This window comes from Melozone crissalis, unplaced genomic scaffold (assembly GCF_028551555.1).
Source record: "Melozone crissalis strain CALT ecotype California unplaced genomic scaffold, PUWL_Pcris_2 ptg000034l_1, whole genome shotgun sequence".
Classification (NCBI taxonomy): Eukaryota; Metazoa; Chordata; class Aves; order Passeriformes; family Passerellidae; genus Melozone; species Melozone crissalis.
In genome coordinates this window covers 21,931,464-21,952,479 of record NW_026535812.1, presented here as the reverse complement: position 1 = coordinate 21,952,479, position 21,016 = coordinate 21,931,464, and the positions used below count along the sequence as shown (strand labels likewise).

At 45.6% G+C, this 21,016-nt stretch overlaps 2 protein-coding genes across 2 annotated transcripts; both read right to left on the bottom strand.

The window, feature by feature from the left end:
- Positions 1 to 5,141: 5,141 nt before the first annotated feature.
- RPL22L1 (ribosomal protein L22 like 1) lies at positions 5,142 to 7,834 on the bottom strand. Its single transcript, XM_054282785.1, has 4 exons — positions 7,749 to 7,834; positions 7,405 to 7,497; positions 6,902 to 7,023; positions 5,142 to 5,393 (listed from the first exon to the last, which is right to left on the bottom strand). The coding sequence occupies exons 1-4, from the start codon at positions 7,755 to 7,757 to the stop codon at positions 5,249 to 5,251; spliced, it is 369 nt and encodes a 122-aa protein (XP_054138760.1). The 5' UTR covers positions 7,758 to 7,834; the 3' UTR covers positions 5,142 to 5,248.
- Positions 7,835 to 8,116: 282 nt separating this feature from the next.
- EIF5A2 (eukaryotic translation initiation factor 5A2) lies at positions 8,117 to 15,722 on the bottom strand. The gene is made up of 5 exons (XM_054282449.1): positions 15,641 to 15,722; positions 15,219 to 15,417; positions 13,783 to 13,887; positions 12,156 to 12,287; positions 8,117 to 11,897 (listed from the first exon to the last, which is right to left on the bottom strand). Exons 2-5 carry the CDS (start codon positions 15,381 to 15,383, stop codon positions 11,838 to 11,840), a joined length of 462 nt encoding a protein of 153 aa, XP_054138424.1. The 5' UTR covers positions 15,384 to 15,417; positions 15,641 to 15,722; the 3' UTR covers positions 8,117 to 11,837.
- Between the last annotated feature and the right edge of the window lie 5,294 nt (positions 15,723 to 21,016).

Below are 21,016 nucleotides of genomic sequence, written 5' to 3'. Positions count from 1 at the left end.
CCCATCCAACCTGGCCTTGGACATTTCAGCTGATGGGGCAGCCACAGCTGTTCTGGGCACCCTGTGCCAGGCCCTCACCACCCTCACAGGGAAGAATTTCTTCCATTTCTTTCATGAAATTATGATAATTTGATATCCCTACAGTGAAAAAAAGCTGGTGTTCAATTATTTCCCATAACAAAGTCAAGGGGGTTTCTTGGTGGATCTTCCCTGACTTTTGGGGTTTGTGACCAGTTCACCACCACCCTGCTCCATTTGCTGCCCACACCAAGGCTGATATGATGTTGGGTTTCAGCAAGGCATTTCCCTGCAAACAAGACTGTCAAAAATAGGCAACCTGGGAAGGACTTTGATTGCAGCCTGTGTTCACTCTGTCAGTCCAATCTGGCCTAATGTCAGCCCTGATTCTGACTCATAGCTCTGAGTAACAGTGCTGGATGGAGCCACCCTGGAAGATTCATTTTTTGAGCTCATATCTCTAAGGCCTATTTGTAAAACTATCTTGAAAGGTCTGGCACAGGAGTGCCATTTGTTTTAAAGGGAATTGGGCATCCCAGCTGCTTCTGGGGCTTAGCAAAGCTCAGCACAGCCCATGTAAACACTCTTATAATCACAACACTTTTTACTTGGCTGTGTGCAATACAAAACACCCAGAGGAATCAGGCAAGCAGCAGCAGCAGCTTCTTGACCTGCAAGCAAAAACCTCCCTGAGGTTTTGTGTACAGCAGCACAATGCCCCTTCTGCATGGGTACAGCAATCCCACCTGGCACAGGGCATCAGAGCTGGGCAGGGAGACACCCCTGCCACAGACAAAATCCCCAAAATACACCAAAATACACTGGGACATTTCTGGTTTCATGGGCTTTGATTTGGTTTTGGTTTGAGGTTTTGGGGGCGGGGGGAGTTGATTTTTGGCTTTGGTTTTTTTGGGTTTTTTTGAGGTTTTTTTTGGTTTTTTTTGGTTGGTTGGTTGGTTGGTTGGTTGGTTTGGTTTGGTTTGGTTTGGGTTTTTTTGGTGCTGATGTGGGAAACAGGCCCCCCACTAAAGGTGAGCAGGAAAGTTGCAGCTTTATGTCACAATCTCTGCACTTTGTTCTCCCAACAGATAATTCTGCATCTGCAAAAACATTGGTTGCTTCGTTCCTCTGTATTATGTTTGAGAGGGAGAGGAAAAGAGCCCTCCTGAGCTTTCCAGGGTGGATGGGAAGGTCAGAAGTCACTGAGAATAAGCAGATTTCCACTCCCTTCTAACCTCCAAGGGCCATGCAGCTCATCTCAGTCCCTGGTGCTCAGGATTGACACCAAATACTCACTGAGATACTCACCAAATACTTCTATGGCTGCAGTGTGTAATTATGGAGGTATCCTAATGGAGTTTGGAACTTGAGTACTCAGCGCAAGCTCAGATGGGAGGCAGCTCTGTCAGCACCTGCTGCTGTGATCCCTGTCCCTGAGAGGCACTTTCCCTGGGAATTATACATATTTATATTCTATTTTTATATTATATATTTCTTATATTATTATTAATATAATATAATATAATATAATATAATATAATGACATTATATGATATGATATAATAAGATATGATAAGATATGATATGATATAATATAATATAATATAATACAATACATTACATTATTTATTGATATATAAATATATCAATATATCAATATATAAATTATATATTATATATATTATATATAAATATAAATATATTTTAATATAAATTATATATTACATATTAATATATAAATAGATATTTATTATGTTATATTATTTATTTATTTTATTTATTATGTTTATATTATATTATATTATATTATATTATATTATATTATATTATATTATAATATTCATTTTTACAAATTTAGAGAGAGAGAGACAATTCATCCTGCTTTGCCTTCGGGCCCCTCACCCCAGTTCAGCTGCTCCTTGCTGCCCACCCCCAGGCTCTGCAGGTTTCTCCTGGCAGCCCCACACTGTGCCCCACTGCAGCTGGGGCCATGGGGAGGGTTTTACCCCCCGGGGGTCTCAGCACAGCTGGGGCAGGAGGGAGAAGCCTGAACCAGCTGCTGGGGCAGAAGCACAGAGGCCTTACAGCTCCCAGGCTGTTGTGTCAGCAAAACCAGCCCTATCTCAGGACCCTTATCTGGCAGCAGTGTAAATAATTTCTAAATGAGCTGGAAGGAGGAGGAGTGACGAATGTAGTTTTGCTGGAAATGTTATCAGGTTGGGAACAGGGGTGGCTGAACACTCCCTTATCTGTCCTGGGGGATAACTGGGGTCTCTCCAGCCCCACTCAGTGGCAGCACAGGCCCCAGAAGCATTTTACTCTGCTGTATAAAACTGAAGAGTTGTAGCTATTTGCTTTCAATTCTGCTGTTTGTGCACTTTGCTGTGTTTATTTTTCAGTGCCTTCTGTCCTCTCCCTGTCCCCTGTGCCAGTGATTAAGAAGATGCTGATGCTGTTGCGGGCTTTGGCACCTGGAGGCCAGGCTCAGAGCATCCTGATGGTGTGCAGGGAACATCAGGGTGGTGATTGAGCCCCAGTGGTCACTAAAAAAATTTCCTGTTGTCCCATATTCCCATTCAAAATCCCTGCTAAACCCCCGGCCTTACAGCAAAAACCATATAGTAAATGTGAGGATTAAATCATGCTTTAATGCTTGCTGGGATGGGGTGTTGGAACTGCCTTGATACTTCAAGTTATATAATGTAAAAAACAAACAAACAAAAATTTGTTACTGATCTATTAAAGTATTTCTCTCCTAATTTCTCATTTAAATCCAGAAGGGATGGACAGCGATGGAAAATCTTTCCTGGCTGTTGGCTCCTTAGTGCTTTGTGAGTTTATTTATGGCCAGACCAAAGGGATTTAGGTACAAAATGCTGCTCAGGGCAGTTTCCAGGCTCAGAGTGGTCACAGAAACCCTCATTGGAATCAATCCCTCCATCTCCTCCTTGAGGAACTTCCCAGGATCCAGCTGCCTCCAGTTTGGGGCACATTACTGTCCCAGTTATCCCAGCCAGCACTGCTCCAGCAGGAGTCAGGGCTCAAATAGCAGCCAAGGCAAGCCCAGAAGGGGCTTCATGCCAGCACCCTGCAAAAATGCACACTCCACAGGAATTTAGTTATTCCTGTGACTGCAGGGAAGCAACAGAGGCAGCAGGATGGATTTACTGGGTGGATTTAGTTATTTGGTTGCTGCAATAGGATAGGGCTGACATGAATCCCTGCCAAGCTCCACCTGGACACCTGAGGCAGCCCCAGAGCCTTCCAAGAAATAATGGATAAATAAAATAGATACCTATGTAGAGTATATGTGAATATTATATTATCCAAAATGAGGAGGTAACTTGATTCCTTCTCATCTGCCCACTAAGAAGCCTTTGCTTTGTTTTTGCCTGTAAAAAGAAACAAGAATTGTTCCTTATTTTTGTCTATATTAGGTGTAATCAGATCCCTCCACCACTGAACCTCATTTCCTGCTGCTGGGTACATGCAAGCTATTATTGAGTATTTATTTTTCCACAGGCCTCTCTGTTTCTAATTACTTTGTGCTGATATTGTGACAATGTTGAGTCTGCACCTCCTTTAATACCTGCCACATGCTGAGTACATTGTAAACAACACATTTTCAGCTATTTTCTGCTATTATTTACCTCTTTATTTCTGATCTTACTATTTCTGGAGATTTAATGAAGCTGTTTTCTGATGAGGTTATTGGCCAGGAGGGCAAGCAGACAGAAAGCAGACAGATACATTAGAAATAACTTTATTAGTGATGCTTAAAATTGGTGAAATCTTGTGGGGTTTGTTGCTCTTTGGAAGACAGTGAGAGTTTTGCTGCAGCAAAAGTGATAAAAGACTGGCAGTGCAGAAAAATAATATCTCTGTATGCTCACACATAAATAGCCTACGTGGTGCTGCTACTGCTGCTCTGGCAACAGCCACTCGTGCTTAAAATCTGCTTCTTCTTATTTGACAGACATCAGAATTTCACAAGTGTGGGATGTCTCCCATAAACTGATTTCATTTGGAAGACAGCAGCAAAACCATTTTTTGAGAAATGAAGGGGGAAACTATTAAAAAGGGAAGAACATATCTGATATTTCATTTATATATATTTATAAAATATATTTATGTAAGTTTCTCGGCTGTATTAAAGCCCTGTAAGAACTATGGTGCCTGCTGAGCCCTGAGCTGGCAGGTGCTGGCCTTGGCCCATCTGCTGTGCTACCAGTGCAATTGGCGATTTGTAATTGTTGGAACCCTGGTTAATGGGAATTTTGGAATTTCTGTGATGAGAGGCACTGACCCCCAAGAGAACAATGCATTTGACCTGAGGCCGTGAAGAAAATTTGAGGGAGTTTTCACTTCTTCTTGCCGTTACCTTCACATAAATTCACAGGAGGAGGTACTTCCAGTCACAAGCATTTGTACCAATATGTTTATTAAAAATTGATTTAACTGTCCTACACACGTACTGGGCAAAGGGCTCAGTTTTTTATTACTGGGACTTTCACTGGTGCCAGCTGAACAGCTGATTCCTGGCAGTGCAAGGAAAACTGCAAACCAAACAATTCCCGTGCTGTTCTCTGTTGTAATCTTCACTGCAGTGTTGTTCTCCCCTCTCTGCTGGGGCTCTTCTCCATTCTCTGCAGCACAGCCCTTCCTGTCTTCTCAGGGGCTCCTCCTGGGCTCTCGACCCACCCCTATTTATTTCAGTTACCTTCACGAGCTACAGCTGCTGCCCAACTAAGGACTTTGCAGCTGTAGCTCGTTTGGAGCAACTCGGACCCACACAGATCTTACAATACAACATATATTCAGGCCCCCACATTTCCCCCCTTTTCTTTTAACAATTACAATATACATACAGTCCCAGCTCTCAGGCTGCCACAGCTCTTGGCTGTCCTATCTTCTATAGTCCCAGCTCTCTGGCTGATATTCCAAAGTCCCAGCTCTCAGGCTGCCACAGCTCTCGGCTGTCTTAGATATATACATAGAATATATACACATCCCTATACAGTCCCAGCTCTCAGGCTGCCACAGCTCTCGGCTGTCCGGGGGATTCCAACCCCCACAGTTCTCTAATCAGAACTCCACAAAAAATACCAGCAAACCAACCATGCTCTGTCCAACAGGGTACAAAACCTTTATTCACCAATAAGTTAAAGTGTTCTCATAAATAGATGTTGTAGTCTTTTGCACTCTGCGGCGAGGATGAAGCCGGGCTGGCTCACTCCTCGGACTCGGAGCCCTCCTCGTCCTGGCTGATCTGGAAGTAGCGCAGCTCGTACGTCTCCTTGTCAGATGCCACCACGCGCAGCCAGTCCCGCAGGTTGTTCTTCTTCAGGTACTTCTTGGTCAGGTACTTCAGGTACCTGAAAGCACCAATTCCACCTTAGAAGCTTCTCAATGGACGCTCCCCTGGCTGCTGTCTGCACTCCACCCACAACAATGTCATGAGCAGGGCAGTACCACAGTAATTATACCCAGAAATATGAAAATTTCTCATGCAGCAGGCAATAAAAGCATATTTTCACTACAGATATGCAGGAATTTATAATTCATTTGACTAAACGAATAATAGCTAACTAACGAAATGAATAATGCTACTAAAATGCCAGTAATTAGACAGCACTAGTAACTGGTTCTAAACCTTGGTTTAACAATAGATTCTGCTGCACCTGTATCAGCAAACAAAGGGGAGGATGTGTACCTCTAATGAATAACTAACTAACTAACTAACTAAATGAATAATACTAGCAAAATGCCAGTAATTAGACAGCACTTATAACTAGTTCTAAACCTTGGTGTAACATAAGAGATTCTGCTACATCTATATCAGCAAATGAAGGGGAAGATCTGTGCCTCTAATGAATAAATAAATAACTAAATAAATGAACTAATACTAGCAAAATGCCAGTAACTAGACAGCACTAGTAACTGGTTCTAAACCTTGGTCTAACAACAGATTCTGCTGCACCTGTGTCAGCAAACAAAGGGGAGGATGTGTACCTCTAATGAGTAACTAACTAAATGAATAATACTAGCAAAATCCCAATAACTAGACAGCACTAGTAACTGGTTCTAATCCTTGGTTTAACATAACAGATTCTGCTACACCTGTATCAGCAAATAAAGGGGAAGACCTGTACCTCTAATGAATAACTAATTAACTAACTAAATGAACTAATACTAGCAAAATCCCAATAACTAGACAGCACTAGTAACTGGTTCCAAACCTTGGTCTAACATAACAGATGTAGCTGCACCTGTATCAGCAAACAAAGGGGAGGATGTGTACCTCCCATCAGTGCACTCAGCTGTTGTTTGTCCTAACAAACTCAACAGTTTAAGGCCTGAAGGGTTTGTTTGGAACAACCCACATCAAGCACACAATCATTATAATACAACCAACTAATAATCAAACAGCCACCCACTGTATTAATTCAGTGTTATTTTAAAGGTCCATCTTCCACTGATTCATTGCCAAGGACCTATATAAAGTATCTCTATTAATAAGCTTAGAGTCAACATTAATTAGCAATCAAGCCTTTTTAAAAAGCGATTTTTAAATATCTGATATAATAAATCTGTTTCAATTACACATTTCACTAATATTTACAAGTGTTATGAAGGTTAGAGCTAACACCTCTCCAAGTATCAGAAGTGCACTAATTGGAATTCATTTTGCAGGCAAGAGCTGAATATTAATGTGTGTTTATGGGACATGGATTAGTGGTGGATTTAGCAGTGTCAGGTTTATGGCTGGACTTGCTGATTTTAAGGTATATGACTCTGGTTCCAAGCTATATTATTCTGGTTTTACATCCAACATCCCACAGTTCAAACTCCTCAAATACAACAGAATTAAACCCATGCCAACCTTTTAGAAAACTGCTTCTCTGAGGTCACTGTGATCTTGTTCTTCAGACGTTCAATGTGAACGGTGTTGCCCAAGTTTCCAGTTTTCCCATTGACCTTAACCTTCTCCTTTAGGAACTGCTCCTGTTTCAACATTAAAGAGGTAGAACACTAGGGAATGGCACCCTAGGTATGAGCTAGGGAAGGGACCCTAGTCAGGAAGCAACATTAAAAACCACCATTTACTTAGGTCCTGACAGAAATATTTACTACGCAAAAATATTTTACAGCACGTAATTATAAAAAAAATCCCCCCATGCTCAACCAGAAATTAATTTCAAAGAGTTCTATTAACGGTCATGTATGAAGCATGTTATGAAACCTTTTTTTTTTAAATGACAGTATTTTAAAGAACAGTTGATGATTTAACTCATTTAGAATGCAGCTTTTCAACTGTAACTCAATTGCTGCACTGAGGCTTTTATTAATCTATGCGTCATTAGTATGAGCGAAACCACGACTTACAAAATTGCCGGAATCAAAGATTCCATCTTCCACAGGATGGGTCAGGTCAAGGCAAAACTTCCAGGCTGACTTTTTGGATTTTCGGTCCTTTTGCTGGAACATTAAAGAATTCCTCACCATTAACAAACTCCCCGACCCAAGGGGGGGGACACACATGGCGGCGGGAGCGCCACCTCCCGGCCAGCGCGGCTCACTGCAGCCGGCCCGGCGCGGCCTGACCCGGCCGGCTCCCAAACGAAACCCTCTGGGGAAAGCCCCGCTGGCACCATGCATCCCCCGGCTCCTCACCCGCCCCACGGCTCCCCCGGCCGGCCCCGCCGCCGCCACCTCCCTCCCGCTCTCACCGGCGCCATGGCGCTCCCGGCGCGCCGCTCCTGCAGAAAGGAAGTGCGCTGGGCCACGCCGCGCTTTTATACCTGCGGCGGTGACGTCACCGCGCCGGCCGGCGCGCGGGGCACGCCGGGAGGCGCCGGCGCTCCCGGGAAGATGGCGGCCCGGGGAAGGGAGTGCCGTGCGGCATTAAATCTCGTGTGGAATTTATTCCCGTGTGGAATTTCCTGGTGTTATTCCCGCGGGAGGGGACGCGGCCCCACGCCTTCCTCTTCCTTCCGCACGAACCGTAACCGCCCGGCCCCCACCCCTGGAAGTGGCCGCGAAGCCCCCCCCCACTTGGCAGCCCCACCGCGCTCCCGCGACTGTAACGAGCACCATGTCCCCACAGCACTGACACCTTTATTATTTCTGGAGCAAAACACACACACACGTACAAATCTTTCCCCTGATCGTTTCCATGGTGTTGAGAACAGTAACAGAGCTTCCCGAACAGACACCGGAGCTGCCGCATCTCGCGGTTGCAGGGCCGGGTTTGCCCCGGGAGCAGCAGCAGCAGCCAGGTTCGCTTACAACACACAGCACAGGACAAAGGGGTCTGCGATACAGCAAAGCACAGCAAACATTTCCTTGGAGTTCAACAAACCAAGTCACTCTCGGACGCCAAATACTGCAGGGCCACGGTGCAGGTGCTGGAGAGCCTCCGGCCACCTCGAGGCGAGCTGTGATCGCTCCAGAGCCACACCTTCAGTGACATTCCCGTGGATACTCGAAATATCCTCAACAAGGTCTCTTTATAGCCTGAAGTTTAGTTCTACTGTAACAAACTACGTTCTAATTACTCAACCAAAAAAAAAAAAAATAATAGTGGGATTTATTGAATTTTGAAATCTGTGAGACTGACCTGCAGTAACCATAAGAGTTAGAACTGTCAACAAACTTGACTTCTTTACAGATTATGTAAAATTATCTGTATTGTGAAACTACAGACCGTGCACCATTTTATGGGTACACTTCAGATTAGAAAAACCTGCAAGAGAAACAATGAACTTCAGCTTAAAAAAAAAACAGCCCTGAGAACATGGCTCAACCAGCAAGAGCCCAGTTGAAAAACCACCATTATAAGCAAAAATTAGAAGGATCTACTGAATTCTCAAAGTATTATTTGCCAACATTTGAGGCAGGAAACACTGCAGTCTTTCCAATTGTGTGAAGTAGTAAGAGAAACTCAATGAACAGGAGTCATAAAAAAACACATTATTTGGAGTGGAAATACCTCTCACCACCTCCCTGTGTTCACAGGCTTTACTCAAAGCAATTGCCATCAGCTATAAGAAGTTTATGGTTTTGACACAATTTAAGTGTTAAGACAGTAATACAGAACAAATACACTGGTAAGATCTGTTTTAAAGTAAAGCTATGAAAGGAGAACTTCCCTAAGCACTTGGTTATGATATTAAAAATACACATCTCTATGGACTACTGATCACAAAGTTTGTTGCAACGATTCTGACAGGAAATTGAAGCGTCTTACTTTGGAAAAAAAAATGCTCCAAATACATGTTTTAATTTAGAAGCAACTTTTAACCTTACTGAAACTTGGAGATTATGCTTTAAGACATGCTTATGTACCTATGGGAAACTTCATGCATGATGCTCTGCACTTCCACGGTGTCTGAAGTGCTTCACAAAGACAACTAAGTATATAAGAACAAACCTATAATGAAGTACTTAATCATTTAAATCTTGCAGAACTGAAGGTTGCAATAGAAGGACGTCTGGAAGTCCCCAGGAGGGCTCTTCCAGCAAGCTGGAGGTCATGAAACCTCTCTTCAGATTGCTGTGGTACCTGAAAACTCCAGTCAGGCCAGGACTGCACTCGCAGGAGCAGGGTTTAAAGCAGCCCTGGTCCCAGAGAGCTCAGTCCCAGTAACTGCTCAGACTGTGGGCCAGTGACATCAAGAACCTGTCTTCCAACAAGGTTTTAGAGGACAGACAGGAACCTGAAAATAGCACTACCAGAGCAAGGACAAATTCAAGTCTTGTAGTTTTCAAGCATGTTGGAAGTATTTGTAATGTGGTGATAGAACTTGCATTAGTTGGACATAGCAACCTGTGACCTCCCATGTGACACCACACAGCTCAGCTTGCTGCCAGCATCATCAGCAATGCTTACAGTCACCTCCAGAGCCATCAAAGCCTGACTTCCAGGTACCAGCTTGATGGAGAGGCAGACAGGAGCACAGTGCAGACAGGCCTGGACTACTCCTCCTCCACTTCAGAACTATTCCAGAAGCATTTCAATCTAGAGCTTCTTTCAAAAGCAGCTTTGCCATTTCAGTCAAGGTGCTATTTATAGAGCTCACCTGCAACATGTTTGGTGCTAGGTGAGAGCATGAGGCAGGTCCTACCTCTGCCAGGTGTCCCAGAGCTGTGCTTTATTACCAGAGTGTATTTATTGCTGTCTTTACCTTCACCGGCACTGCTCTCCCTGGTGTGGGAAGCCTGTGGACAATGCATGCTTCTGCCACCTGCATTACACCTCCAAGGTTTGCTAAGCCCTGCCCCAGGGTGGCCAAGGGCAGCTCAGGACAGTTGCCACGAGCCCTTTGGGGACTAGAGAGTACAAACTATGAAGCTGAAAACGTTTGAAGCAGTTAAGAGCAGCATGGAGGCCAACTCTGGCTGCCAGTAGTGTGAGTTGTGCGTGCTGTCCGGGGCAGCTTCTGTGTCATCCTCCATCAGCCACTGAGCATTAAGGCAAGTTCAGGAAACAATTTATCAGCTGTGAAGAGAGGTCTGAGCCAGGGACTAAGGAAGTTTCCCCACTCATGAAGTTTTAGAATTCAAGCTGAACACCTTAGAGAGGAGCAGGCTAATTATCCTTCCATAACTATTGCTGTGAAGCCTTTTAAGCTACTAAATAGTCAGAGGCATGCATGCATGTTGCTATGACTCAGAACTCCCCAGGACAGGAGCCAGCTTCCCTAACTAGGTAGCAAGTTATTTACTTTTCTAGTGAAGCCATGGTTGTTCGGTATCGTCTGTCAAGTTTATGTTTTGAAAATACAATAGTTTTATTTTTTTAAAAAATGAATCACATGCATTTAGTTTAGGCTCAATGCTACAGTTTGTCCCACTTTCTGAAAAACGTGTGGTCCCTGTGCTACAAAAATATGGTCTGAACCTGAAGGTTAAAACCTAAAGCTGGAAGCACTGCAACAGATTCCCATGGATTTTGTCACCCTTTTATAGTTTAAGATAAATATAATAAAGGAAAGCAATTGAACTGCATTTTTCTATTTTATTTTTCAAGTCTGACAAAGGCCTCGAGTGAAAGTCTATAGCTTTAACATCCATTCTCACCTTTGTGTCCCCTTGACCTATCTTATGTCTTATCCACTCAATATTCCAAAGGCCTGCCTAAACCACAGGTAGGCTTTTTTTGAAACCATTTTATCGTTACAATAAGCCAACAAGTTGGCAAAGAAGAAAACAGAGGTAATACAGTTTAGTTGCACATGGCCACTGGGGCTTGGTCAAGCCAGCTGGCATTTCTGATCACTTGAGTTTCTTGGTCTAAAAGTTGTGATTGGCACCTACAGTTCTGCAAGAGTCCCAATCCACAAAGTACTTAAGCTTTAAAAAAAGGAAAAAAAAAAAGCTACTTTTATTGTCAGTTCTACCTAAAGATGTCAAGAAAAATACTATTTGTGCTCTAGGTCACTTTATAATCCTAGATACCTACCAGCTTATCTAAAAGCCCCTGAATACTGTATTTTGTCTGTTCATACAGACAAACACTGTTTTGCTCAAGCAAATAAAAATATATCCACTAGTAACACCTGATTGGTTTCTTAGATCCATAGCTGAAACCCACAGGAATGTTAAAATAGTTACAATTAAGGAATTAAAATCTCAGTGATTTTGAAAACTGCCAGTTAGCCTGCAACACTAATCCAGAATCCAGCACTGCTTTTTAACAATTCAAAAAGGAAATGAGGTTGCTTGTGAAGGCCAGAGCTTTGGTGACAATAAGGACCAAATTTATAGATCTGTGGTTTGTCCAGACCTGAGCAGGTGCCCGAGCCTGGCGATCTTCTTTACTTGCAAGGCTTTATGGCTACAGCACATTCTTCATTCATTGCACTTATGACAGATATCTGCAAGAGAAGACACACAGGTGAGCTCCAGCCTACAGGAAGTGCTTCTAGAAGTTACAAACTTTCACATTTTGGTATCTATCCCATCTCCTTTGAGTGCTCCAGTCCAAATGTCCTCCTGTATCTCACAGGACAGATCCTCAGCCCTCAACCCCACCCTTCACAAAGAGACACAAATGGTCAATATCAGAGTAAGACTTCTTCATTGTATCAAGTGGGACTAACCATAACTGTTCTTTGTCTGCACTCCCTACTTACCTGCACATCTTCATTGGCATTGAATTTTCCTTCTATTTCTTTGCCAAGATCCCCTTCTGGCAACTTTAGATCCTCACGAACTTCACCACTTTCTGTCAGCAGGGAGAGATACCCATCCTGAATGCCTATCAGCTGCAAAGAGAAGTTCATTTTCACAAGTTTAACACCAGCACTTACCAGCAGGTAGTAAGTAGCTTAATGTAAGCAGAAAGCAGTGAATTCTACCTGTTACAATAATTCTTTAGTACTCTGTAACAGTTAAAAACCTTATTTATATCAGTTTTTAACAGAAGTTCAGTCGGCTGAAAGGTAGGGCAACTGTAGCAAACAGCATTCTGCTATCAAGAACCAACAGAATTCTGCTGGTTACTTCCTAGTAGAGGAGACACTAGAAATCCCATCTGTGTGATTTAGGAAATGTCCTGCTTCCAGGTCAATGGTTCAGCTTTCTTCATCACTGAATTAGAAACAATAACTGGTATGGTATTCACTCAACAGCACTGCTTGTATAAAGTGTACAAAACACACGACAGTGTAACTATACACTTCTCTACCTGCATCTCTACAGTGAGATACTATCATTTACAATAAGCACTAATAAATTAGGGAACATCCACATGGACCCCTTTTATAATGCTGTTTTCAGCCTAACCAAAAGCTTGGGCTAAGGGGAATGACTATTTTGACAGAGCAGGTTGGGGAATTTGCAACACGTTACAGTAAATCCGAAAAATCAGAATCCCAGAACAATAGACCACCAAAATAATAGTAATAATTTCTTGGAAGGTATGAGTCCTAAGACAGGCTGGTCACACTTTATTCCAACAGCATCAGCTGTCCTGAAGACACTAAAGAATGTTTGCTAAAACACTGAAGTTGGCCTCTGTCAAGCAATTGCAGCTTTCCAGATCATGGGGACGTGTCAGCTCCTGATCAGAACTACTCCCAATGAAATGAGAAGATAGCAAACATTTTACAACTCAACTGTGCTTTTAAGAGCTCACCAACTATATTACAGAAGGCATTACAGAAGTTGCCCCCTTCATTTCAGTGCAGAGTTCAGGAAGTTCAAAACTATTTGATATCACCTAAAGCCGCTTTCCCCACAAGGAGTGGAAAACTTTGCCAAGTTAAAATTCACATCAGATGCCATTTAGGACTGTTCTGGGGATTCATCTAGCCCATGTAAGAGTGAAACTATAAGCAACAATTTATGCTTACGTTCATATTTAATTATGTGAGATCTTGATTCTCCTTTAACTAATTTTAACTTATAAGCAGGGAAAACCTCTCTCCATGTTCTAAAGGATGCCAGTACCACAAAGAATCCAGAAGTGGCCTTATAACAATAGCTAGAAAAAGCATGGTATGAATTATGTCTGTTACCTGTCATGCTTAAAGACTGCTACTCTGACCTGAGGTTGTTTATACACTCTGGAGCTCTCTCTCCACCAGTGAGTTTTAACAGTTTTAGCAAGTCAGTAAATGCTATGAGTTCAGCTTTGTCATGTCTAGACAGGCAAGTCCCATTAATTCTGACAACAGCACTTTACTGAGAGGCAAATTTGGGGATGAAGAGTTTGTGTGTGGTACTAAGAGTATAAACCTTGTATGACTCTTAACTCACCTGGTAATCATTCCTCTTGATATTTGGGACATCCATGTTATGAGTGGATGGGCAAATATCTTCATATTTTTTACCAGTGAAGATATCAATACCAACCAAATGGACCTGTAAGAGTAGAAAAATTGCTTCAGTTAGTGCTAGTCCTAGGGAAGCAAGATGTTATTGGTGGTTCTACTCAGTTTCCTATGATATCATGTGCAATCCCAGATTGTGCCTCAACCCTTTGCTTGTGGTATGAAAACATCCCTCACATCAAGAGGGGGCCTCTCACTCCCTCCCACAGCACACTACAGAAACCCTACATGAGAGCAAGCCCAGCCACTGTTATCTTCCACTGCCTTCTGTGGATTTACAGCAGCAAGTTAAGAGTTCACAGTGGTTAAGAACATGTTTATTTCCAGATCTAGCTGTTCGAAGAAATGGGCAGTTAAGATGAAAATAGGTGGTCATGCACAGGGATCATAACAGCTCCCATCTCCCTTTATGCCATCTGCACTGCTTGCTACAGCTAGAGCTTAGATGACCAGTTTAACCAGTTCTTTTCACGTCCTTTCCCTCTAACAGCTGTTTCTGTATTTAAGAAATTTGGAACCATCTATTAAAACAAGTCATTAAAAAAGAGGAAGGATAAAGGAAAAAACTAGGAAGAGTGTGGACAAATCCAAATACTCTACTCCCCTGCACATACCGCACAAGGCTGCGGAAACTTATGAATCTCTGGGCTTGTAACAGATCTGTCTTTAAACTCTGATACACCCACCCTAAAGTGTGGCTGAATGAATGAATGAATGGTGATTTCAGCTCTGCTCCAAGCTCTGGACAGCTGCATGAGCCAACTGCTTGGGCAGCAGGGCTGCAGCCCCAGACAGCGGCTGAGAACGGGACACGGGCACTCCTCTCTCAGGGCTGGAATAAAGGAAGAAGCTGCGAGGCAAAGGCGGCAGAACAGGGCCAGAGCAGGCCCTCAGAGTAACGCGTGTCCGCCGAGCCGGGGATTATGTAACACAGCACGGGCCCTCCTGCTCTAACACCGCAATTGTAAAAGTCTGCCGGCACGGGCAGACACAGAAGTGCCCTGGTGGGTAGCGGCAGCACAACCCAACCACGCCCTAGTGATTTCATCAGCCCCCCTTCCAGAACTTACTCTACCCCCACTACAGAAACTCACTGTGTCCCTATGAGCGTTAAGGCTTTTTTTTTTTTAAGCGTTAACGAGTTAAAGTTGGGAGAAAAAAACCAACCCCCCGTCCTCAATCCTTCCTGCTTTACAGGACCGAAACCTCTTGAGCCAGCTCTGGAGTGATGAGACACCGTGCGAGAACGGCAAAGGCGGGACACGGAGCCAGATGAAACGCTACACCCTCGCCTGTGGGCCAGCCGGGAGCCGCAGGAGCGCACACTGCGGGCTGTGCGGCAGCCGGGCCGGCAGCGCTCACCTTGGCGTGGCCGTGCTTGCCGGTCTTGGAGGTGGACATCTCCACGATCTTGCAGGGGCGCCCCTTGAGCACCACGAAGCCGTTCTTGCGCAGCGCCGAGCACTGCATGGGGTAGGTGGAGGAGGCGCCGGCATCGCCCGTGGTGAAGTCGAGCTCGTCGGCCATGGCGGTGCGAGGGGGAGGGCTGGCGGCGGGGGGGCTGCGCGACAACGAGAGAGGGTCGGCTCGGAGCCCCGGCGCTCGGAGGGGGAGAGGGGGACGGACGCGGCCCCAACCACGCACCGCGGCGAGCGCGGCCCGGGCTCCCCCGCCCCGCACACGTGCGCGGCGGGCGGGACCCGCCACGTGCCGCGGGCCCCCGGCCTCCCGCCCCCGGGCCTGCTTCGCCCCCCCTCCCTTCCCGTCCCCGCGGCCCCTGTTACCTTGTGAGGAGGATCGGGGGTGCCGGGGGTCGCGGCGGTGCCGGGGGAGCGGGGCGGGAGCGGCGGGCGCGGCGCACTCGCGCCCGACACCACTGCGGCGGCCGGCGGGAAGGGGCGGCGCGGGCAGCGCGCGCACGGTCCGGCCCCACCCCTTCACTTCCGCCGCCGCTGATTGGCCCGCAGCCATACAGCGGGGGGGGGCGGGCGTAGCCTTCCAGCCCCTCCCCCGAACCGCGTGCCGGCGGCGCTTCCCGTGCCCGCCCACTCGCGCGCTGGCCACGCCCCCTCCGGCGCGGCTCGGGCGGGCTCAGGGCGCTGCGGAAGCGGCGCTCAGCGACCGCCAGGGGGCGCCTCCCCACACCCCTCAGGCGCCGCCGCCATGTTGGGCCGGTGAGGCGGCCGCGGGTGCCCGAGAGCCGCTTGGGTGCGGCGGAGGGAGTTAGACCATCACTGGGGAATCTGTATCCCCACAGTGTCCCCAAAATGTCCCCAAAGCCGTGTGAGCCGTGTGTGACTGTGCACGCAAAACTCCTTTGTCTGCCTCGTGTGCCCGCACTCAGAGTAATCAGAAATGAGTGTTTTGAGACCATTACAATCAGCCTAAAGGGATGGAGATAGCTGAGATCCTTACCGAGAGCTTCGGTTTGATATTCTATTTTGTTTGATATTCAGATATTCTATCTGAATTATTAGTACTGGAGTACTGTGGCCACCCCTGTGTGGCAGTCTCCACCATATGAAACAAATGGATCTGTTGGAGCAGATCCAGGGGAGGACCATGAAGATGATCCTCTTTAAAGAAAGTCAGAATTGGGGTTATTCAGCCTGGAAAAGAGAAGGTTCCAGGGAGATGTTGTTGCAGTATTTCCATATATTAAGGAGGATTATGTGTAAGATAGAGACTTTTTATCAGGGCCTCTGACAGGACAGGAGTCAATGGTTTCAAACTGAAAAGAGGGAAGGTTTGGAAAAACCGTGTTCAGAAAAACTGTGGCTGTCGCACCCTTGGAAGTGTTCCAGGCCGGAGTGGATGGGGTTTAGAGCAATCTGATCTAGTGAAAGATGTCTGTACCCATGGTAGGAGTTTGGAATAGATGATCTTTAAAGAGATTTTCCAATCCAAAGTATTCTAAACTATGACACAGCCCTCATCCTGTCCAACAACCATTCCCTGCGCTGCCTCAGGAGAGAATTGTGGTCATGGAAGTTTGGTCCTGAGGCCAAAGGACTGTTTTTACTAGATCTTCTAATCAGATATCATCATACTTTGAGCTATTTGAACAAATTCACCCGGAGCTTTCCTGTGAGCTGCTGGTGGATGAGCCCTGGCTCTGTAGGGTTCCCTGCAGATCACCTACAAACACAACAAAAACAGGAAAATGCAGGGATTCCATGGCAGCACCTGCCTCAGCCATCGCCACGACAGGCTGCTGTGTGCTGTCCTACGTTTTTTGCCCTGAGACCCTGACTTTGTCAGCTGTGCTCTAATGGGGTAGCTACACAAATCACTTTTAACATCACATTTTTAAATGGTTCACCATGAGATGTTTTATTTCATCTGTGTTAATTTTTGTGATTTGTTTGCCTGTGGTCCCGCTCTTGCTTACACACTCCAAACTGTAGAGCCAAGGAGTTAAGTTTGGCTCTCATTTACATGGGGCCACTTCATGAGGCCCCAGCATCATCTCTGTCCTTAACTTGGGCTTTCCCTGGGTGCTGCCTCACCCAGCCTGCTCTGGAGATGATACCCTTTCTCCTGCCCGTTTTACTCCTGTCTCAGTTGATAAGCAGGATCTGGGGCATCCTGTTAAGTGTTTTAACATGTGTTTGTTTACCTGCAAGTGTGTGACCAGTTGCACATGCTCTAGGGCTTTTAAAAAAACACTTTGTGAGAAAACGACCAACTGTTCTGAACCCAAACTGCAGCAGCCTGGAGCTAAACACTACTCATGAATTTTTTTCCTCAAGTATCAGTTGATAAATTTGGCTGATTTTCCACAATTAACAGATTCATTTTGAATTACTTGAGAGATCTTCTGGGCTAAATCAAGTCTTTTTATTGAAGTGTGCTGTAGATTATATTAATTTTTTCAGACCCAAAACAAATATTCCAAGACAGCTTTTATTTGAGATTCAATAAAAAACATTGGAAATCCAATCCATCAGTTATTGCCTGCAGGCGTCGTTCTTTTGTCTAGATCGACATTAATTTTCTAAAGTGCAGTTCTTGATAGTATTGATGTGATTATCCCACTTTTCTATACAAGAACAGCAATTTGATTCAAAGCATATTTGTAAATGAAATACCATGGCCTTTCACATTTAAAGGTGTTTTCTTTCCAGTGTTGCACAGCTGGATCACACACCTTTTCTCTCAAGTAGGCTCAGAATGTTATCAAGTTTTTCTTCTGTTACCTGTGTCCTTAAGAAGTGAAAAGGGACTAGAAAAATTCAGGAAGATTTAAACTGAGCGAGTTGTCTGTTCTCAGCTGTGTCCTGGAGAAGTGTCTGATGCCCTAAAGCACCTCATCAAAGCCCAGCCTTGAGAAAATGCATGTCAGCCAGTGCTGGGTTAACATCCCACCTTGTTTCCAGAAACATCCCACCTGTTTCCAGGCGGCCCATGGAAGGCAGGAGGAGGTGTTTACACCTCTGGGCAGTGGGGTCAGGTCACACGATTAGAAATACCAGGTCATGAGCAGAGTGGTGTAAACAGCCCTGTTCCAACCTGAGCAGTGTCCCTGTTTCAGCTGCTGAGCTGACTTTCCTGGGATCCCACCGTGTCCTGGCTGGTGGGGTGAGGGTTCACACTGGCTTGTGGGCACAGCCTTGAGCAGGAGGACCTGAGAGAAGCTGTGGATCAGTGATCCCCCTCCACAGGGCAGTGGCATGCTCAGCAGGCCCTCAGAGCTCCTGGGTACAGTGTGCCTGTGTTGCAGGAATGGGGTCAGGGACCCTCTGTAGTGCCCTTGCCATAGGCACCCACTCTGCTCCGGGCACTGCTTTAGTCCTGGCGTTCACTGTCTGCTTCCTGTGCTGAGCCATGTATTCCATTTCCATGGAATACCCAGGGAATCACCCTGGGCACACGCTGGGGATCAGGGACAAGCGGTGACAGCGCGGTGACAGCACGGTGACACTGTGAGCTAGGAGGAGCCGCTGTAATTGTAACTTCCTCGCAGGGAAGAAGGAAAGCACAAAGTAACTCCAGCTGTTCCCTCCTCCTGGGGCTGCAACAGTGCTGCAGCAGTGATATTCCACCCTGACCTGCGGGGGCCTGAACTTTTCCAGTCACAGAGCCGCTCTCTCTCCTGAGCAGAGTGCAGGGAGGCAGAACGCGGGGCACTACCCAAGCCTCGGGTCTGCAGTTGTATCTATAGCCTGTAAAATTTAAGGACTGCTGATCTGCAGCCAGGATTTATTGCTCCAGTGCTGGGGAGGAGATTCCTTCCCTTTCAGCACAGCTACTCAGACTGTGCCTCTGGGTGAAATTTGCCACTGTTGCTTCAGGATTTAGTGAAATACTTGAGCACACTCATTTACCTTAAATTTTTTCTGATGCTTACACATTCTGCTGGATCCAGACCTGATATCCTACCTTGAAATTCCTCAGCTCCCATAGATTTCCAGTGAATGATAAGGACATTGAACACCTCAGAAAATTCATCAAACCTCAAAGACTTTGTCCCTGCATAGTGGTACTTGGGTTAGCTTTATCATTATCAGCTGTTTGACTCCAGAGATAGAGGGTAGTTCTTCTCAGTGAAGAAAAACAAGTTGAAGTGAGGCAGAAAAACCTGTGATAAATTAGTGTGGAGAGTGTTAATGGGGCCAAATGTCCTGAGTTTATTGAATTAGGGAAGTCAAACTAATTTTAAAATTAAGCTTAGAGAGTGGGAGACTAGATACCGTTGGCACAACAGAAAAGTCCTAATGGCTGTTGTCTCAGCACATTAGGAAAACACTGTCAAAGCTCTTGCTGACAAGATGCTTTCTCAGAGATTATTAATTATATTGCATTATTAGCCAGGCATGGTATGAGAACATATTTAGCATGTTACTAAAATGCAGTGACCATTTAGCTAATAAGTTTGACTTGGTCTTTTAGATTTTCTTAATGATTAGCAGCTTAGTAAAACTGTAATGGTGAGAGATAAAAATAATGATTCAACAAGCTGTGTCTCAAGAACAAGTTTTAACTGGAACTTGCATGTAGCAAGGACAGATAAAGTGTACAGTCCTAATTATCAGCCTGATGGGATGAGACAAAAGTAAACATGTCGTCAGATTTAACTAACTCTAATGACCCCGTCCTGTGCTGGCATATGGCTAAAGTGCTCTTGTGGTAGTAAGGCCCAGCTTGATCCTTCACTGTAGCCATGGGGAGGACAAAGGGCCAGCAATGCCTTACTCTGCTCATCCTGTCCTAGGCTGGAAGGAGAAAACTCCCTTACCTTCCACATGGCAGCTGCTGCAAGGAAACACAGCCTGACGCTCCATTTTCCTTAGGTGTCTCTGGACCCCCAGGCAGCTCTTCTGCGAAGTTCAGTGTTGGAGCTGTGGGCAGTGTTAATGCTGTGGGCTTTGTTAAACTGGTTTATGTGCTGTGCTACAGTAACTGGGCTGGGCTTTCTATTGTCATTCACCTGTGACACAGGAAAACCAGGACTGACTGCTCAGTGTTGGTCAGTAAGGCCCCTCACTGCTGACCTGCTGTCAGAGTCACCGATGCCCCCCAGACAACAGGACAAAACTTAGCAGAAGTTTAGGAAATAATTTCGTACCCCCATATGGTCACAGGGAACCCAGGCTGGCTGGGCCCTCAGAGCAGCAGCAAATGTGCTTTGAACCTCATTTCTCCCCAAATGCTCCTCCTGCCCCTTGTGCCTACAGAGGCCCCAGTGCCAGGTTTTAGGCTACACCAGCACCATGCAAGCAGAGATGCTTCTCAGTGGGGTCAAGGGGGCAGTGTGGACAGCTGGGCCAGACACTGGCACCCCTCCAGTCAGGGTCCATCCCAGCCCAAAGGCAGTTCCAGCTCCAGGGCTGCCTTCAACCCCAAGGCTCACCTCTGGACCACCTGTTTGAAAGGGATTTAGCTGAGGACTTGCACAGCTTTTACCACCTGTGGAGCAAATGTGTCCTGGTAGGAAAATAGCTCCCATCTGGCACTGGATGTATGTCTGAGATGTACAGGGGGGGAAAAACAGCAGCACAAGCCATCATATGACATAGATGTTGTTCATCTTTTATCTAACAGACCTAGATAACAATGCTGATAGCAAGAGTCCTCTTTTTTTCTCCTTTTTGTACATTCAGATAATTCATTATATTTAACTTACAGTAAACACAGCCAGTGGAGAGTTTCTGAGCCTG

Bases quoted from the DNA above. Each gene is read 5' to 3' on its own strand.
- RPL22L1 (XM_054282785.1), bottom strand. The intron at 7,024-7,404 runs GTAAGTCGTGGT...ATGTTGAAACAG, and splicing joins TCTTTGATTCCGGCAATTTT to GAGCAGTTCCTAAAGGAGAA. The intron at 5,394-6,901 runs GTTGGCATGGGT...TGGTGCTTTCAG, and splicing joins GAGAAGCAGTTTTCTAAAAG to GTACCTGAAGTACCTGACCA.
- EIF5A2 (XM_054282449.1), bottom strand. From the start codon at position 15,383: ATGGCCGACGAGCTCGACTTCACCACGGGCGATGCCGGCGCCTCCTCC. The intron at 12,288-13,782 runs GTGAGTTAAGAG...TTCTCTTTGCAG, and splicing joins TCAAGAGGAATGATTACCAG to CTGATAGGCATTCAGGATGG. The intron at 11,898-12,155 runs GTAAGTAGGGAG...CTTCTCTTGCAG, and splicing joins ATGCCAATGAAGATGTGCAG to ATATCTGTCATAAGTGCAAT.